At 42.3% G+C, this 15098-nt stretch overlaps 1 protein-coding gene across 1 annotated transcript in view; it reads left to right on the top strand.

Moving 5' to 3' along the window:
* Positions 1 to 14755, top strand: part of LOC124788820 (venom carboxylesterase-6-like) — a 184084-nt gene extending 169329 nt beyond the window's left edge. Inside the window, exon 10 of the mRNA XM_047256100.1 lies at positions 14590 to 14755. Within this exon, the coding sequence (XP_047112056.1) occupies positions 14590 to 14755 (166 nt within the window). The remainder of the gene's footprint in view (positions 1 to 14589) is intronic.
* Positions 14756 to 15098: the final 343 nt, after the last annotated feature.

Below are 15098 nucleotides of genomic sequence, written 5' to 3'. Positions count from 1 at the left end.
CAGCGTCCTCTGGCTAGGATAAGAAAACAACAGAGCGCGATGCGGGAATTTTAAAAGGAACGCCCTACAGACAAGGAGGAAACACAGAGAACCAACCGTGACATTTCGTCACGGTTCACGCTACTGTGGAAACGAATTTTCAACGACGTTCCTCAGTCATTGTGTGGTGCGGTATTATTGATGACCAACTCATCGGTCCAGTTGTTTTAGGTAACCGTCTTACTGGGACACGGTACCTTGAGTTGCTTCAAAATGTGTTACCACAATACGTGGAGGACATCCCTTTGGCAACACGAGCTCGTATGTACTTTCAGCATGACGGAGCTTCTACACATTCCGTACCCACAGTGACACAGTATCTCAACACAACGTATCCTGGTCGTTGGATCGGTCCCCGTCGAGTCATTGCTTGGCCACCGAGGTCACCTGATCTTACCCCATTGGATTACTGTTTGTGGGGGTGTGGAAGAGCGACGTCTACAAGCGCAGAGTGGACACAATATAGGAACTTGTCGCTTGTATTTTACATGCTTGTGCCCAGGTAAGAAATGCAAAACTGAGCTCCGATCGGCGACACACCTGTATACAAGAGCAGCAAAATGCATTGAAGTTAACGGTGTGTTTGAAAATCTTCTGTGAGGAAAAGTACACAAATAAACAAACCATAACATAACAGTATCTTAATTTACTGTCACCTGCACATTTCCCGTTCCTAGCTGTTTTCATTGGTTTACCTGGAGACGGTTAAGAAAAGAGCACATGTTTATTAGAAGTTTTTTGTTCAGATTTACCAGTAGTATCACCCGTCGAAACATGTACTTTTCCTCCTGACTCACCCTGTATATCGGAGTCTTATATGCACCAACGTTTGAGAACAAAAGCAACCTCCTCCACAACAACATTTCCACATTGCACTAAACATATCCAGCGAAAAAGACTTCCGATGGCGCACACTCGCAACTACGAGATGAGAACCATGTGGCGACTGCCAGGAAGTCGCGGCCGTACCTGTGTCGGCCACCTCCGCAGTAAAAAATCCAGTTCACCCAATCCAAAAGGGAGATGTTGTTAACACACCTTGAATTTCTCACACAGTATGTAGGTTCTTACGTTTTATTTGAGCTACTTTAGAGGACAGGATAAATCAGAATATGCACTCATTTTCACATAATTAAGTATCGTTACTTGTGAAAATCCTGTACAACAGTAGGGCATAGCCAATTTTCACTCCGAGTATTCTCTCATCAGGTAAAAAAAAAAAAAAAAAAAACGAAAAAAGTGTTTTTATCAGCTTAGTATTGGTTACGTCCTTCATGACAGGACTATACAATTAACCTCATTTTTGGCTCATGGCGGAGAGCTAAGAGTGTGTTTTGCCTCTGTCATAGAATGCCTCCTCAATTTTGAACTCTCTTAAAGTTTTCAAGGTAGGAAAGTCTAAAAAACCTTCTGAAATTAAAAGCAAGCGTGCTAACAGGAATAGGAATAGGAATTACACTGTTAAATGCAAGGGAGAGAGCGGATAGGTGGAAAGAGTACAATGAAAAGGCCTCTATGAGAGGGAATATTTATCAGATGTGTTAGAAGAAGAAGCAGGAGTCGATTTAGAAGAGATACGGGATCCAGTATTACAATCAGAATTTAAGATCAAATAAGCCAGAATGGATAGAAACATCATTAGCATTTCTAAAGTCATTATGGGAAGTGGGAACAAAACAACTATTCACGTTGGTGTGTAGAATGGATGAGTCTGGCGAAATTCCGTATGACTTCTGGAAAAATATTATCCACACAATTCCGAAAACTGCAGGAGCTGACATGTGCATATAAGTCGCTTGCAAGAATAATATGTAGAAGAATGGAAAAGAAAATCGGGATGACGATCAGTTCGGCTTCAGGGAAGGAAAAGGCATCAGAAAGGCAATTCTGACGTTGCGTTTGATAAAGAAATCAAGGCTGAAGAAAAATCAAGACACGTTTATAGGATCTCTGGCCCTGAAAAAAGTGCTGGACAATGTAAAATGGTGCAAGATGTTAGAAATTCTGAGAAAAATTGGGGTAAGCTATATGGGCAGATGTATAATGTACAATATGTACTAAATCAAAGAGGGAATAATAAGAGTGGGCGACCAAGAACAAAGAGCTCGGATTAAAAAAGGTGTAAGACTGGGTTGTAGTCTTTCGCCCTTACTATTCAATCTGTACATCAAAGAACCAGTGATGGAAATAAAAGAAAGGTTCAGCAGTGGGATTAAAATTCAAGTTGATTGGATATCAATGATACGATTTGCCGATAACATTGGTATCCTGAGTGAAAGTGAAGAAGAATTACATGACCTGATGAACGGAATGAACAGTTTAATGAGTACAGAATATGGATTGAGAGTAAATCGAAGAAACACAAAAGTAATGAGAAGTAGCAGAAGTGAGAACAGTGAGAAACTTAACATCAGGATTAACGGTCACGAAGTAGATAAAGTTAAGGAATTATACGACCTAGGCAGCAAATTGGATCGAGGAGGACATCAAAAGCATACTAGCACTGGCAAAAAGGGCATTCTTGGCCAAGAGAATTCTACTAGTATCAAACATAGGCCTTAATTTCATGAAGAAATTTCTTACAATGTTTGTGTGGAGCACAGCATTGTATGGTACTTAATCATGAACTGTGGGAAAATCGGAACAGTAGAGAATCGAAGCATTTTAGATGTGCTGTCACTGACGAATGTTGAAAATTAGGTGGTCTGTAAGTTAAGGAATGAGGAGGTTTTTTTTACTGAATTGGAGATGATGATGTTTGCTTTGTGGGGCGCTCATCTATGCGGTCATCACCGCCCGTACAAACTCCCAATTTTTTCACAGTCCAATTTTTTTGACAGTTCAATTTATCCACTGTCACTAATGATGATAATCACACAAACACCCAGTCCCCGGGCGCAGAAAATCCCTAACCCGGCCGGGAATCGAACCCAGGACCCCGTGATCGAGATTAGCAACGCTAGCCACTAGACCACGAGCTGCGGACAGAATTGGAGAGGAAAAGTATACGTGCAAAACGTTGGCAGGTAGAAGGGACAAGGTGACAGGACATCTGTTACGACATCAGCGAATGACTTCCAGGGTAGTAGAGGGAGCTGGAGAAGTCGAAAACTGTACAATAATTAATTGAGGATTTATTTTGCAAGTGCTACTCTGCGATGAAGAGGTTGGCACACGAGAGGAATTCGTGGTGGGCCACATCAAACGTATCAGAAGACAGGTGACTCAAAAAGAACCAAATACTAAATTGAGTAATATAGCTGATTTTATAATGATAGTCATCTCTTCCTTTGTAGATGGGAGATTGAAATTTCGTTAAAACACCTCGCCCGAAAGAAAAAAAAAGCATGATGAAAGAATGATTACCACTCCAACTCGCAAACGCTATCCATGGTACTATCGTCCTCGCTTCCACCCTCCCAGTGGCCCTTCATTGATACGAAATTGATTGACTAAATAACTGAATTGATCAGGAGAGTCCATTTGCATGGTGAGTAATTTTTTTCCTACAGTTGGATTAAACTCGCCAGATAACCTTTACAGATGCTTCTGTGGTATCTCTGGGGGATTCCCTGAGGCTGGATAAGTACTTTCTCCAGTACCAAAGTCGGAGGTAACTATTGTCAAATAGCTCAAGGTATCTCATGCAAATCACATCCGTCCTGTCGGCTGCCTTGTCAGGTTGGTGGAAGCAAATCACTTCGAATTTCGGTATACTGTTCCTGAAATAATCTTCCTGAGATCTGTCAGTCTATGGGGGCAGTAGGATGTTTCACCCTCTTCTCCATCACCGCGACGCCTCCATCCCCGTCCCCGTCATCGCCGCTGGCCTGCATGCGAACCACAACTACCGCCACAGCCGCCAAAAGTGTGTGAGCCTGCAGACCTGGGTTTCCCTCAAAATACAGCCCTGTAGAAACTTTCCTATTGACTCCTCCCAAATTAGTATCCGGATTCTCCAAGAAATCAAATGGGAATCAGCGGAGGGAAAGAGATGTTCCTCTTGAGGAACACTATTGAAAAAATTTAGAGAACTGACATTTTAAGTTGAGTGCACAAGGATTCTGCTGCCACCAACACACATTTCGCGTAAGGACCACGACGATAAGATCCGAAAAATTAGCACTCTTGCTGAGGCATATAGATAGTCTTTTTCCCTAGCTCTATTTGAGATCGGAGTAGGAAAGGAAATGACTAGTAGGGGTACAGGGTAGCCTCCGTCACACACCCTAGGATGGCTAGCAAAGTAAGCATACAGAAGTACATGTAAATATAGCCTACTTAAACACGGAACTCCATCCACTTATGGGCTTACAAAACCCACGAAAGAATGTTGTCTCCTATTTATCGAGAAAACAAAAGACGGAACTCCTGCAGATCGATAAAAATCTTCTTGTTAGCCCCTAATTTTCTCACATTAGTCATTTCGTGAGATGTGAGTGAGAGGTTGTAATGTGTTTTCCCACAGCACTTAGAAGAAGCAGTATAGAGTCACCTCTCAACTACCCTGTGGTCATAGTACCGCTTACCTGCCATATTCTCACGAATCTTCCAGTTTTCGATAGACAGCACCTAAATCCAACTGATTTCGACAAGTAAAAGGCATCAGCCTCCAAGTCACAGAACCGTGCTAATCCTCGCAAAATTCCATCACATTCTGATAACACTGTTTCATTAGTTAGAAGGCTGTCAAATCCTCTTGCCATCACTGACTAGGTAGAGAGCTATCACAATGAGGGAGATGGCACACTTACATACAGGTAGAAAGTCGCTACACTGTGCAGTGCGGAGTAGCCGTGCGGTCTAGGCGTCTTGCCACGGTTCGCGCGGCTACCCCGTCGGAGGTTCGAGTCTTCTCTCGGGCATGGGTGTGTGTATTGTCCTTGGCGTAAGTTAGTTTAAGTTAGATTAAGTACTGTGTAAGCCTAGGGACCGATGACCTCAGCAATTTGGTCCCATAGGAACTTACTACAAATTTCCAAATTTTCACTACAATGCAGAGTATACAAGGACTGCACGAATAAATTCAGAATCATAGCATCTACAGTTCATCGACATCGAATGATTGTTTGTAAATATCACCCCTCTACAGTTCCTAGTCTCCTTTCTCTCATTCTTATGATCACTACGCTAGGAGTACTACTGTGTAGTAGCGTCAAAGTCTTCGTTGACAGCCCATGTTTCATGAAAAATACATGACTGTTTCAGAATGGGGAATACCTCCATAATACAAATATAACTCTATTATAGAGCTTCCAATGCACTATCCATTTAATCAATTACATTGGTGCAACAGCCTCACACCTTTATGGATACTTCAGGGCTACTGCAAGAATAGGTGGAGATTTGGGGCTTAATCACAGTACTGTTCTTTTTTTTACCCCCTTGTGACTATCACCCCCCCCCCCTCCCTGCCCCTAGACAGACCTACCTTTGTTCTCGTGTAGTGCTAGTTATTTCTGTAGAAGCAAACGCAGTATTTACACGCTAATCCAACTGTCTTAAATCGAGAGCCAGTCAACCAACAAGTACAAGCCAAACTAAATCAGTGTCTATGTTTCCTCCAGAAACAGCAGTCATCTTATTACCTCTTACAACTCGATCCGAATTGTAGAGTTACAGTCCCTAGTGACATACCAAGAGGACTTGTAGTCATTCGCCACCTGTACCATCACATCTTAGAGGGGGAACACCCGTAAGATTTCCATGCAGGTGAATTTGAGCCTGACATATTCTTCTGCTTTAGCTCACTGACTTCTCAGCTCTTAGTGCTTGAATCGCTTTCGTTCAGATTCCAGCAAATGAATCCGAACCCGAATATGCATTCTACTTCTACTCGCTGTAGGTGCTTCCTGCTAATCATTTTACGGCAGTTAATGCTTCCAATAGCAGTGTGTGAGATTTCTAATCCTATTAAGTGTAATAGATTTATTTACATTCAGGTCAACTGCCAACTCCACCACATATCTTCGCACCTGTTTGCAGTCAACTCCATGACATATGAACATCCAACATCTAAAACAAATACACTACGGAGGGTCTACAATCCATGGTGCAGGGTACACAGCACCAGTGTTGTCGATTATCCATCCATCCCAATCTCACACGCTTCAAGTGAAAAACCGCCCATATATTCCTATTCATAGCCTAATCCACTCCTTTGTTTCCGGGAGAAATATTTTGTCTTTCCCAGAGATTTACTTTTTTCTGTCACACGTTTATTTGCACTGTGACAGCCTATACGATCCTAGCAACATCCACATGATGCCTTTTCTTCACAGGTTAGTCGCAAACACACACACAAAAAAAAATGTGGGCTCACAGGATTGTTAGACAGAAACTATGTAGTGTCAACCTTTCAGATCGATGGCATTGTCCGCTAGAATGTATCGTCTAATCATGAATGGTCTATGCATATTAATGTTAGGATGGCAGCTGACAATGACCTCCAAGTAAAGGTGGAGATCGGAAATATATAGTGAGTTATGAAGATGAGGCTCATTCAAATAGAGTGGAGGATGCTGTGCAGCAAACTGTCATATATGTCGAGGGACAGTTGAAGGCTAAGTACGGCATATTCTGGCTCGTCATTCCCGTCTATGATGTGAGCTGTGTTACTTAATCAATATTTTCGTGATGGTGTTGATATATTAAAATCAACAGCTCTACATTCATCATAGGACATATTTCTATACCAACAAAGTTATGTGAACACACATGATCTGCAGGAAGTGGTACGTGCTGCAGTGGAGCATGAGTAGATCTGTGGTAGCGTTTTGCTTAAAGTAGTGAGAGCAGTGAGAGAGAAATGTGGTGTTCTTGATTTTGGTCAGACAGTTATTCGACGATCAACGAAAGATCATTGCAAGTTGGTGTAGCTACTCCAACAGGTTTGCATGCAATGAATGTGGAATTCAAAGCATACAAAAACAAATACTGTCAAATACTTACAAAAATCATTCAGTGCTAATTAAGTACAGTGATGCTATGCTTGGAACTCTCTCCCACCATTAACAGATGTTCCATTACACTTAGAGTCTTCCATAACATATACCAGTATAGGAAGAAAATAAGCATAACTGTAGGAAAAAGAACTGTAAGAACTGGCAGTCACTGTGAAATTCCGGACATCTGCTCCATCAGAACAGCAATTTTTATCGTCAGCCATTTCCAGCTTAGATGGTTTGATCATGGGCCATTTGATGCTTTCTTGCTGTTTTCACGTAGTGTTCTTACAGCCATCACATTGTCATCAGCATCTAGGAGACATGGTTTCTCATCTCTGACAGAGGTGAACTTGAGAATTTACCACACAGATAGCTGCTAAAACCACCGCACACATTCTGTTGCATTCCTCCTTCAACCAAGAAGTTGAAGGGTGCTGGACACTTTAGAGCAGAACATACAGACATGATGAAACATAGACATCCGTATGTACCGAAGAAGAAAGGCCTCCCCGCCCCCTCCTCACACACACATACACGTGGTGTCTATGGGAGGGAGGGAGGGATTGCCCTTTGTAAGCCTCATATTGTCCTGTACTGCATAATCACACACCCCTCATCTGGTTACAGAGCTACACTATACAATAGGTCTAATGTGCCATACCACCTGGCCCAAATGCACGTCTGGGTACAGCACTATAGATTCCCGGCCGGCTAGTGTGCTCTACCACCCCATGCAAAGCTGTGTTCAGATACAGCGCTATAGTCTACCGTCCATTTAATGCACCATAACCCACACGAAAGGGTGAGTTTCATGAGGAGAACTTCCTCCATCCCATGATGCCATAGAAACCAAATGTGTGTGTGTGTGTGTGTGCGTGTGTGGATGGTTCACTTGTTTGGTACATATACATGTCTGTGATTCACCAAGTGCGCTTGTTCTGTTCTAAAGTGTCTAGCAACGTTCAGATTCTTGTAGGAAGTAGGAGTCGAACTGATGAACACTTTAGAATGTTTGTGTCTGTGATTCGCCAAGTGTGCTTGTTCTGCTCTAAAGTGTCTAGCAACGTTCAAATTTTTGCAGGAAGCAGGAGTCGAGATGGTGAACACTTTAGAATGTTTGTGGTGGTTTTAGCAGCTATATACGCAATAAATTTCTCAAGTTCATCTCTGTGAGGGCTGAGAAATCATGCCTCCTGCTTGGGGATGACAATGCGATGGCTGTAGAAATACTACGTAGAAAACAGCAAGAAAGCATCAAAAGACCCGTGATCAAAACATTTAAATTGGAAATGGATGACATTAAAAACTGTTGTTCTGATGGAGTGGATATCTGGAATATCACAGTAGTTACGTTGTTCTGATGGAGCAGATATCTGGAATATCACAGTAGTTACCAGTTCTTACAGTTCTTTTTCCTATTTTTGTGCTTATTTTCTTAGAATTCCAAACATCTATTCACCATCTTATGAGGAATCCACCTTCCTGGCACCGACTGTGTCACAGACTCTTCCCATTCTGTAGGAATGAGGCAGGAAGATCCTTCATAATGGTTACATGTTGGAAGAAAGCGTGAAAAGCCGTATCCGAAAATGTAGCTCTTAGACCTTTCAGAGGTAGCGGTAAAGAAATGGATGTCGGTCAGAAATAGCACGCTTCATCTAAATGGTTGGAGTGTTGCAAATGAATAGCATTCTAGAAAGGAGATAACTCTGTCTGCTGCTGTAACAGCTGAACTGCTAAATTGCACCTGGTGTAAAATGCGATAGCACGAAAGCGTCTACAGACCCACAATGAAACAATATGGGTTGGAAATGGCTGACGTTAAAAGTGATAATCTGATGCAGCAGCTGTCTGGAATATCGCAGTAGCTACCACCTGTAGCGTATGCGTATTATCTTAGAATTTCAAACATCCAGTCACCACTTCATCCGAAATCTACCTGTCTGGCAGTGACTGTGTCGCAGACTCTTCCCACTTATGTATGAATGTGGCAGGAAGATCCCCCCACTAAAAAGAACGTGGTTTTTAAGTTCTGAATTATAACTACGGAAATGGACTGTTCGAGTGTGAGCTTCCATAAATGCTAGATATACGGAAGTACATTTCAAAGAATGTAGTTTTAATGAAAACATTTGTTAATTTTGGAATGGAGTACCCTACACAGCATCACAGTACTTAAAGAACCCTCACAGTCATTTGGAACCTATGTTACATGCAACTTATTCGAGTGCGCCGCATTATTTCTGTTTTCCTTCATTAGCAAATTACATTTAGAAATTAGAATGGAGTCCACTTGCATGTATATAACATGGGAGACTCTTTTTTCGATGGAATGTTTATTAATGGCGTAGGGGGTATCACTTATAGCATCACTGTACTTAAAAATCCCTGACAGATGCTTGGTAGCTATTTTGCAGAAACGTGCTTCCATTTCTTCTGTGGATTGGCTGTATTTGGATCGTAAGACGATTAAATTTCAAATCAGGATGTAGTCCATATGCAGGTAAGTGGTATGGAAGACTCTAGTTATAATGGAACTTTTGTTAATGGTGGGATGGAATACCGAGCACATCATCATTGTATTTAAATCACACTGACTAACGTTTGGAAATTATGCGACAGTATTCTGCAAAAAATCGTTTGTTTAAGCTTTGAATTCCACATTTATTCCATGCGAAAGCTCTTGGAGTAGCTATACCATATTGCAATGAATTTTGGTTGGTCTTAGAATGACTGCATGACCAAAATCACAAAGAGCACGTTTCCATTTCAATGCTCCAACTATCTTCTGCAAAACAACGCCACAGATTTACTTGCGTTCCACTGCAGCACATATTACTTACTGCAGATCATGCGTGTTCGCAGAACTTTGTTGCTTTTGAAATGCATCCTGTGGTGTCTCTCGAACTTGTAATTTTATTGTAGCAACACCAGGCACAAAGAGTATTCAAGTACTAACATTGCTGCTCTCGAGGATGGGAATGCTGAGTCAGAATGTGTCGTATTTAGCCGTCAACTGCCCCTTGATATATATGTCAGTTTTGCTGCACAGTTTCCCTAACTCTATTTGAACGATGCACACCTTCGCACCTCAGTATATATTCTCTTTTTCCACTGTAACTGTAAGATCATTTCTTTGTGCAGTCCATGTATACTCTGCATGGTTGTGACTTTCCCCCTGCATGTTGGTGTGGCATCTTTCTCACTCTCTACTTAGTCAGTGATGGTCAGAGGACTAGACAGCCTTCTAACTACTGGAACAATATTATCGGGACGTGATGGGATTTTGAGAGAATCAGCACAGTTCTGTGACTTGATGGGAGACGCTCTTTATCATGGAAATGAGGTGGATTCAGATGCTATCAGGACGATACCATCGATTCTACAGCTCGACACTCCATAGTCGCTGTCTACCACTCCTGTGAATCCACATCTGATAGTGTTGCATCACTGATCTGTGAAGCAAAGGCGTCATGTGGATGTTGCTAGAATTGTATAGGTTGGCATACTCCATTCCAACACATGACAGAAAATGACAAATCTCTAGGAAAGTGGTGTATTTCTCCTGGAAACACAGGGGTGGATTAGGATACTTGTGGAAGTATATAGGCAATTTTTTAATCAAAGCATGTGCGATTGTCATCGATTGTAATCGATAATACTGGCGCAATGTACCCTCCAACATGCACTGTATACCCTCTTGCTGTGTATTTGTTTTAGATGTGGGATGTTCGTATGTGATGGAGTTGGATGCAAGCAGGTGATAAGACCTGTGGTGGAGTTGGTAGTTGACTCGAACGTATCTAAATCTATTGCACATTAATACGACTAGAGAGCCCGTACGCTGTCATCGGAAACGTTAACTGCCGTAAAATGCATGGCAGTAAGCATCTAGAGCGAGCTGAAGAAGAATGCGTTGGTCGGGTTGGAATTCATTTGCTTGAATCTTAAGAGAAGCAACCCATGCACTAAGAACAAACAATTCGTTGCGCTAAAGGAGAAGAATTTGTCAGGCTCAGGTTCATCTGCGTGGAATTTTTATGTAGAATGTGTTCCCCCCACCGAGATGTAACGATGCAGGAGGCAAGTGTCTGGAAATTCTCTCGGTATGTCACCTAGAGGCTGTTGCACTACAACTCGGATCAAGGTGCAAGAGGTACCAAGATGGCTGCTGTTACTGGAGGGCATGTTGAAACTGATTTAGTCTGGCTTGTATATGGTTAACTGACTTTCGAAGTTCGGTAGTTGGATAAGTGTAGAAGAGCTGGGTTTGCTTCTAAATAAATAACTAGGACTACGCGAGAACCAAGGGTGGTCCCTCGGTGTTGGAGGGTGGTAGGGGGGTGGGGGTAGGCATGCAATACTGTAATTAAGTGCCATATCTCCCCCTAGTCTTTCATAGCTCTGAATTATACGTCGAGGTGTGACGCTGTTGCACCAATGTGAATGATTCAGTGGATAGCGTATTGGAAACTCTTTGACACTGTTAGACTAGTAGTATGGAGATATGCTACATCTGAAAAAGGTGGATTCAAACGCTGTATATCGATTACTGGAAGATCCATGAGAATTAGGCAGGTAAGCAATAATCTGACGAAAGGGGAGTTGAGAGATGACCTCTGTACCGCTTCTTCTAAGTTTTGCGGGAAAACATATTACAATCTCTCAATTACACCTCACGAAGTGACTGTAATGGGAAAATTAGGGCCTAATATGAAGATTTTTACTGAGAGACAATCAACAGCAGTAATACTGTCTTTCGTTCTCTCGATAAGTAAGAGACAACATTCTTCCGTGAGTTTTGTCTCTATAAATGGATGGAGTGACAGCTTAATAGGTAGACTAAATTTACCTCCACACCCTACGGTGTGTAACGGAGTCTACCCTGTACCACTACTAGTCACTTCCTTTCCTATTCCAATCGTAAACAGAGTGACGGAAAAAATGCTGTCTATATGCCTCCCTAGGAGCGCTAGTTTCTCGTATTTTATCTCAGTGGTCCTTACGCGATATGTATGTTGGTGGCAGGAGACTCCTGCAGTCAGCTTCAAACTTTGGTTCTCTAAATTTTCTCAATAGTGTTCATCGAGAAGAGCGCCTTCAGTCTAGTGATTTACATTTTAGTTTTCGAAGTATCCAGCCATTAATTTGGCGGGAGTCAATAGGAATGCTTCCACTAGCTTGACTAGGCAACAGACAGAGAGAACATGATAACCATTGAATATCTTCAGCTATTTGATGACGGTTACCACCGATTTTGGTATTGGATAATGTGACTGCCTAGCCTCAGGGAATCCCCTAGAGACGTCACAGAAACAGCTGTAAAGGTAATCTGAGAAATATAATCCGACTGCAGGAGAAAAATTACGAGTCATACAAAGGGACTCTTATGATCAATTTAATTAATTAGCCAATCAGTTTGATACCAGCAACTTGCCGCTGGGGTGGTTGGAAGTGAGGGCAAGAGCACCACAGATATGATTCACGAGTTGGAGCAGTAATCATGCGTTATTTCGTTACGGCGAGATCTTTTAATGAAACTTCAGTTTCCCACCTACACAGGGAGAGATGACCATCATAATAACATCAGCTATACTACCCAGTTATAGAGTGATATATAAAAGTACATTTTGTATGAGAAATTCTAGGCGTATCGGCAACAACACCCCCGTTTCGGATTGGCTAAATTGGATTATTTTACTGTAAAGCCTATGTTGTAGGTGGAATTGGAACTATATGTCCAAACCACACTAGTTTGTCCCGCATTCTGTTGTGGCTAGCAGCAGGAGTGGGCACAATGCTTCAGCTGACCGAAAGCTGTGGCCTAGGCTCTCGCGACTGGTGGGTACAAAGTATGCTCCTACTTGTCGGCTCTTGCCTGCAACTGCGTGGACAGGTCCCAGCAGTGGCGCTCTCAGTGCCCTCTGGGTGGCTGAATAGCAAAGTAAACAGTACACTGGTTGAGCAGCGACAGAAGTGGACGTGTGTACTGCGTGAGAAGATTCAATATGGCTTGAGTTTGCGCTGGACGATTATCACCCCCATGTAATTTAATTGGTTGATTGCTTGGCGGTCACAGTAGCCTTCTCTCAAGCCTCTGAGCATCTAGTAAGACCATTATGTGGATACCTGGCTACCTGGAGATGTACCGGCATCGCTGACAAGTGTGTGGGTGTCTGTTCCTCTCCTCGCCGGTTCGGCCGCGGCCCCTGCCGTCGGTGGATGACATGGGTGTCATTATCGCAAGTGTGTGCGATTGGAAGGTTTTTTATTTTCACCAGAAATGCTTAGTGTAAAATGGAAAAGTTGTTGTAGACGAGAGCACTTGTGTTCTCAAATATTGTTGCATACAAGACCCCAGATATATTTAGTGCTACGAACTATTTGTGGCGGAAATTTAATTACTTGATTCGCAAAATGTTTGTGTGTGACTCTCAGACATTTAAAATGTTTTATTAAGAATAAGAATCTTTGTAAGTTGGTGGTGAACGGTTTAAGTGAACTATTTGACTCATGTAAATTGTCGAACAATTAATCTGATTGGGTAGTGAAATTGGACTATTTCCCGCTATCTTGGATATTGCAATTGCGCCAGTTTTCCCTTTGTCCCCAGCATTATCCAATAGGAACACCGAATTCTGAGGAGGGAAGGAAACCTCCATCTGCGTGTGGGGGCACGGTGGTTCGTGCACGTGTTCACACAATCAGAAAGTAACCACTTGAGAGAGACAGAGATAGGAAGCGAGTATGGAATTTCCCGAGCAGAGGAATGCCACCACCTGATGTTTTGTTCAGAGGTTGCGAGAACAAATGGAGGTCACTTGGGCGGGTAGGCACATCTTCTAGGTCTACGAGTTTGAGGTAGAGGTGTTCCAACAGGAAGCAGCCACTTGAGAGAGAATGAAGGTGGTTTCCTGGGTATCAAATATCAAAGGATGCAGACTTCTAATCCTCAGTTGGTGGTATTTAATATAACGATCTGTAATTAGGGCACTGTACGGTTTCGACCCTAATGGCAGGTAATATATTGCACTTCATTCCATTTTTTGGTGCTCACTGTTATTACGTCATGGGAAGTTACAAATCCGTTACATTGAATTTCATGCATAAGGACTAGCCACGTGACGGCGAATGATTTCATATGGTGGCAAATATCCTTTGATATTTTATGGCCATTCTCAAAGTACCTCACCTATACTGAAGAAAATATAATGTAATCCGTTGCTACAGGTTATTAGGAAATGGTATATGCGTTGCAGGCAAATTAGTTCTTAAAAGTAATCGAGACGTTCACATTATCTGTTATTTATAGGCAACTCAAACCAAGTATGTCATTTATTGTAGATATCATTTTATTGACCATTGTCTGAAGTTGTAATCAGTTGCTGGACAACGAGAGATTTGATAACAGGCGTGGCCAAAACGATATTCTCATCACGTACTTTGCTTCTCCGGTTTGCTACCGCCAGTATAAAAGAAGTATAGAGAACCTTATTTGTAATCAGGATGTCAAGTTGAGTGCAGCAGTCAACATACTAGTCGGACAAATGTCATCAAAAATGGACAAAATTAAGCTTTAGTAATAAGTGCATATTTTCCGCAGAAACCCGACACCAGTTGCAGATCCTGTGGTCTGGGAGCCCTACGACATGACGAGGAGGAGCTACCTTCTGATACAAGCCAACATCACGCTCGGCCACGAGAAGGACAAGGACCGCATGGACTTCTGGGACGAGAATGTACCGCTGCAGCCGTTCCCTGGAACATAGGGCCTACTGATGAGAGCACACTCTGGGGACACGGCACTGTCAGGGTTGCTCCGTAATATTGTTTGAAGTGACAATAAGAACGAATTAAACACATTCATTTTAATAACAATAATATGCATGACAGTATTAATCGTTATAGGTGCAAAGCTGTACCCTCGAATCACTTGCCGTTTACAAATCATTTATTATTAACTACATTCATTCCTGATACATGTAGTAACAGATTTCTGAACTGACGTTACCATTGATCAGTGAGCCTACACGTGTTTGTTGAGGAACACGTGTGTGTGTGTGTGCGTGTGTGTGTGTGTGTGTGTGTCTGTGTTTGAGTGTTGGGATAGAG

This window comes from Schistocerca piceifrons, chromosome 3 (assembly GCF_021461385.2).
Source record: "Schistocerca piceifrons isolate TAMUIC-IGC-003096 chromosome 3, iqSchPice1.1, whole genome shotgun sequence".
NCBI classification, from domain to species: domain Eukaryota; kingdom Metazoa; phylum Arthropoda; class Insecta; order Orthoptera; family Acrididae; genus Schistocerca; species Schistocerca piceifrons.
This window is presented reverse-complemented; position numbering and strand designations above follow the sequence as displayed.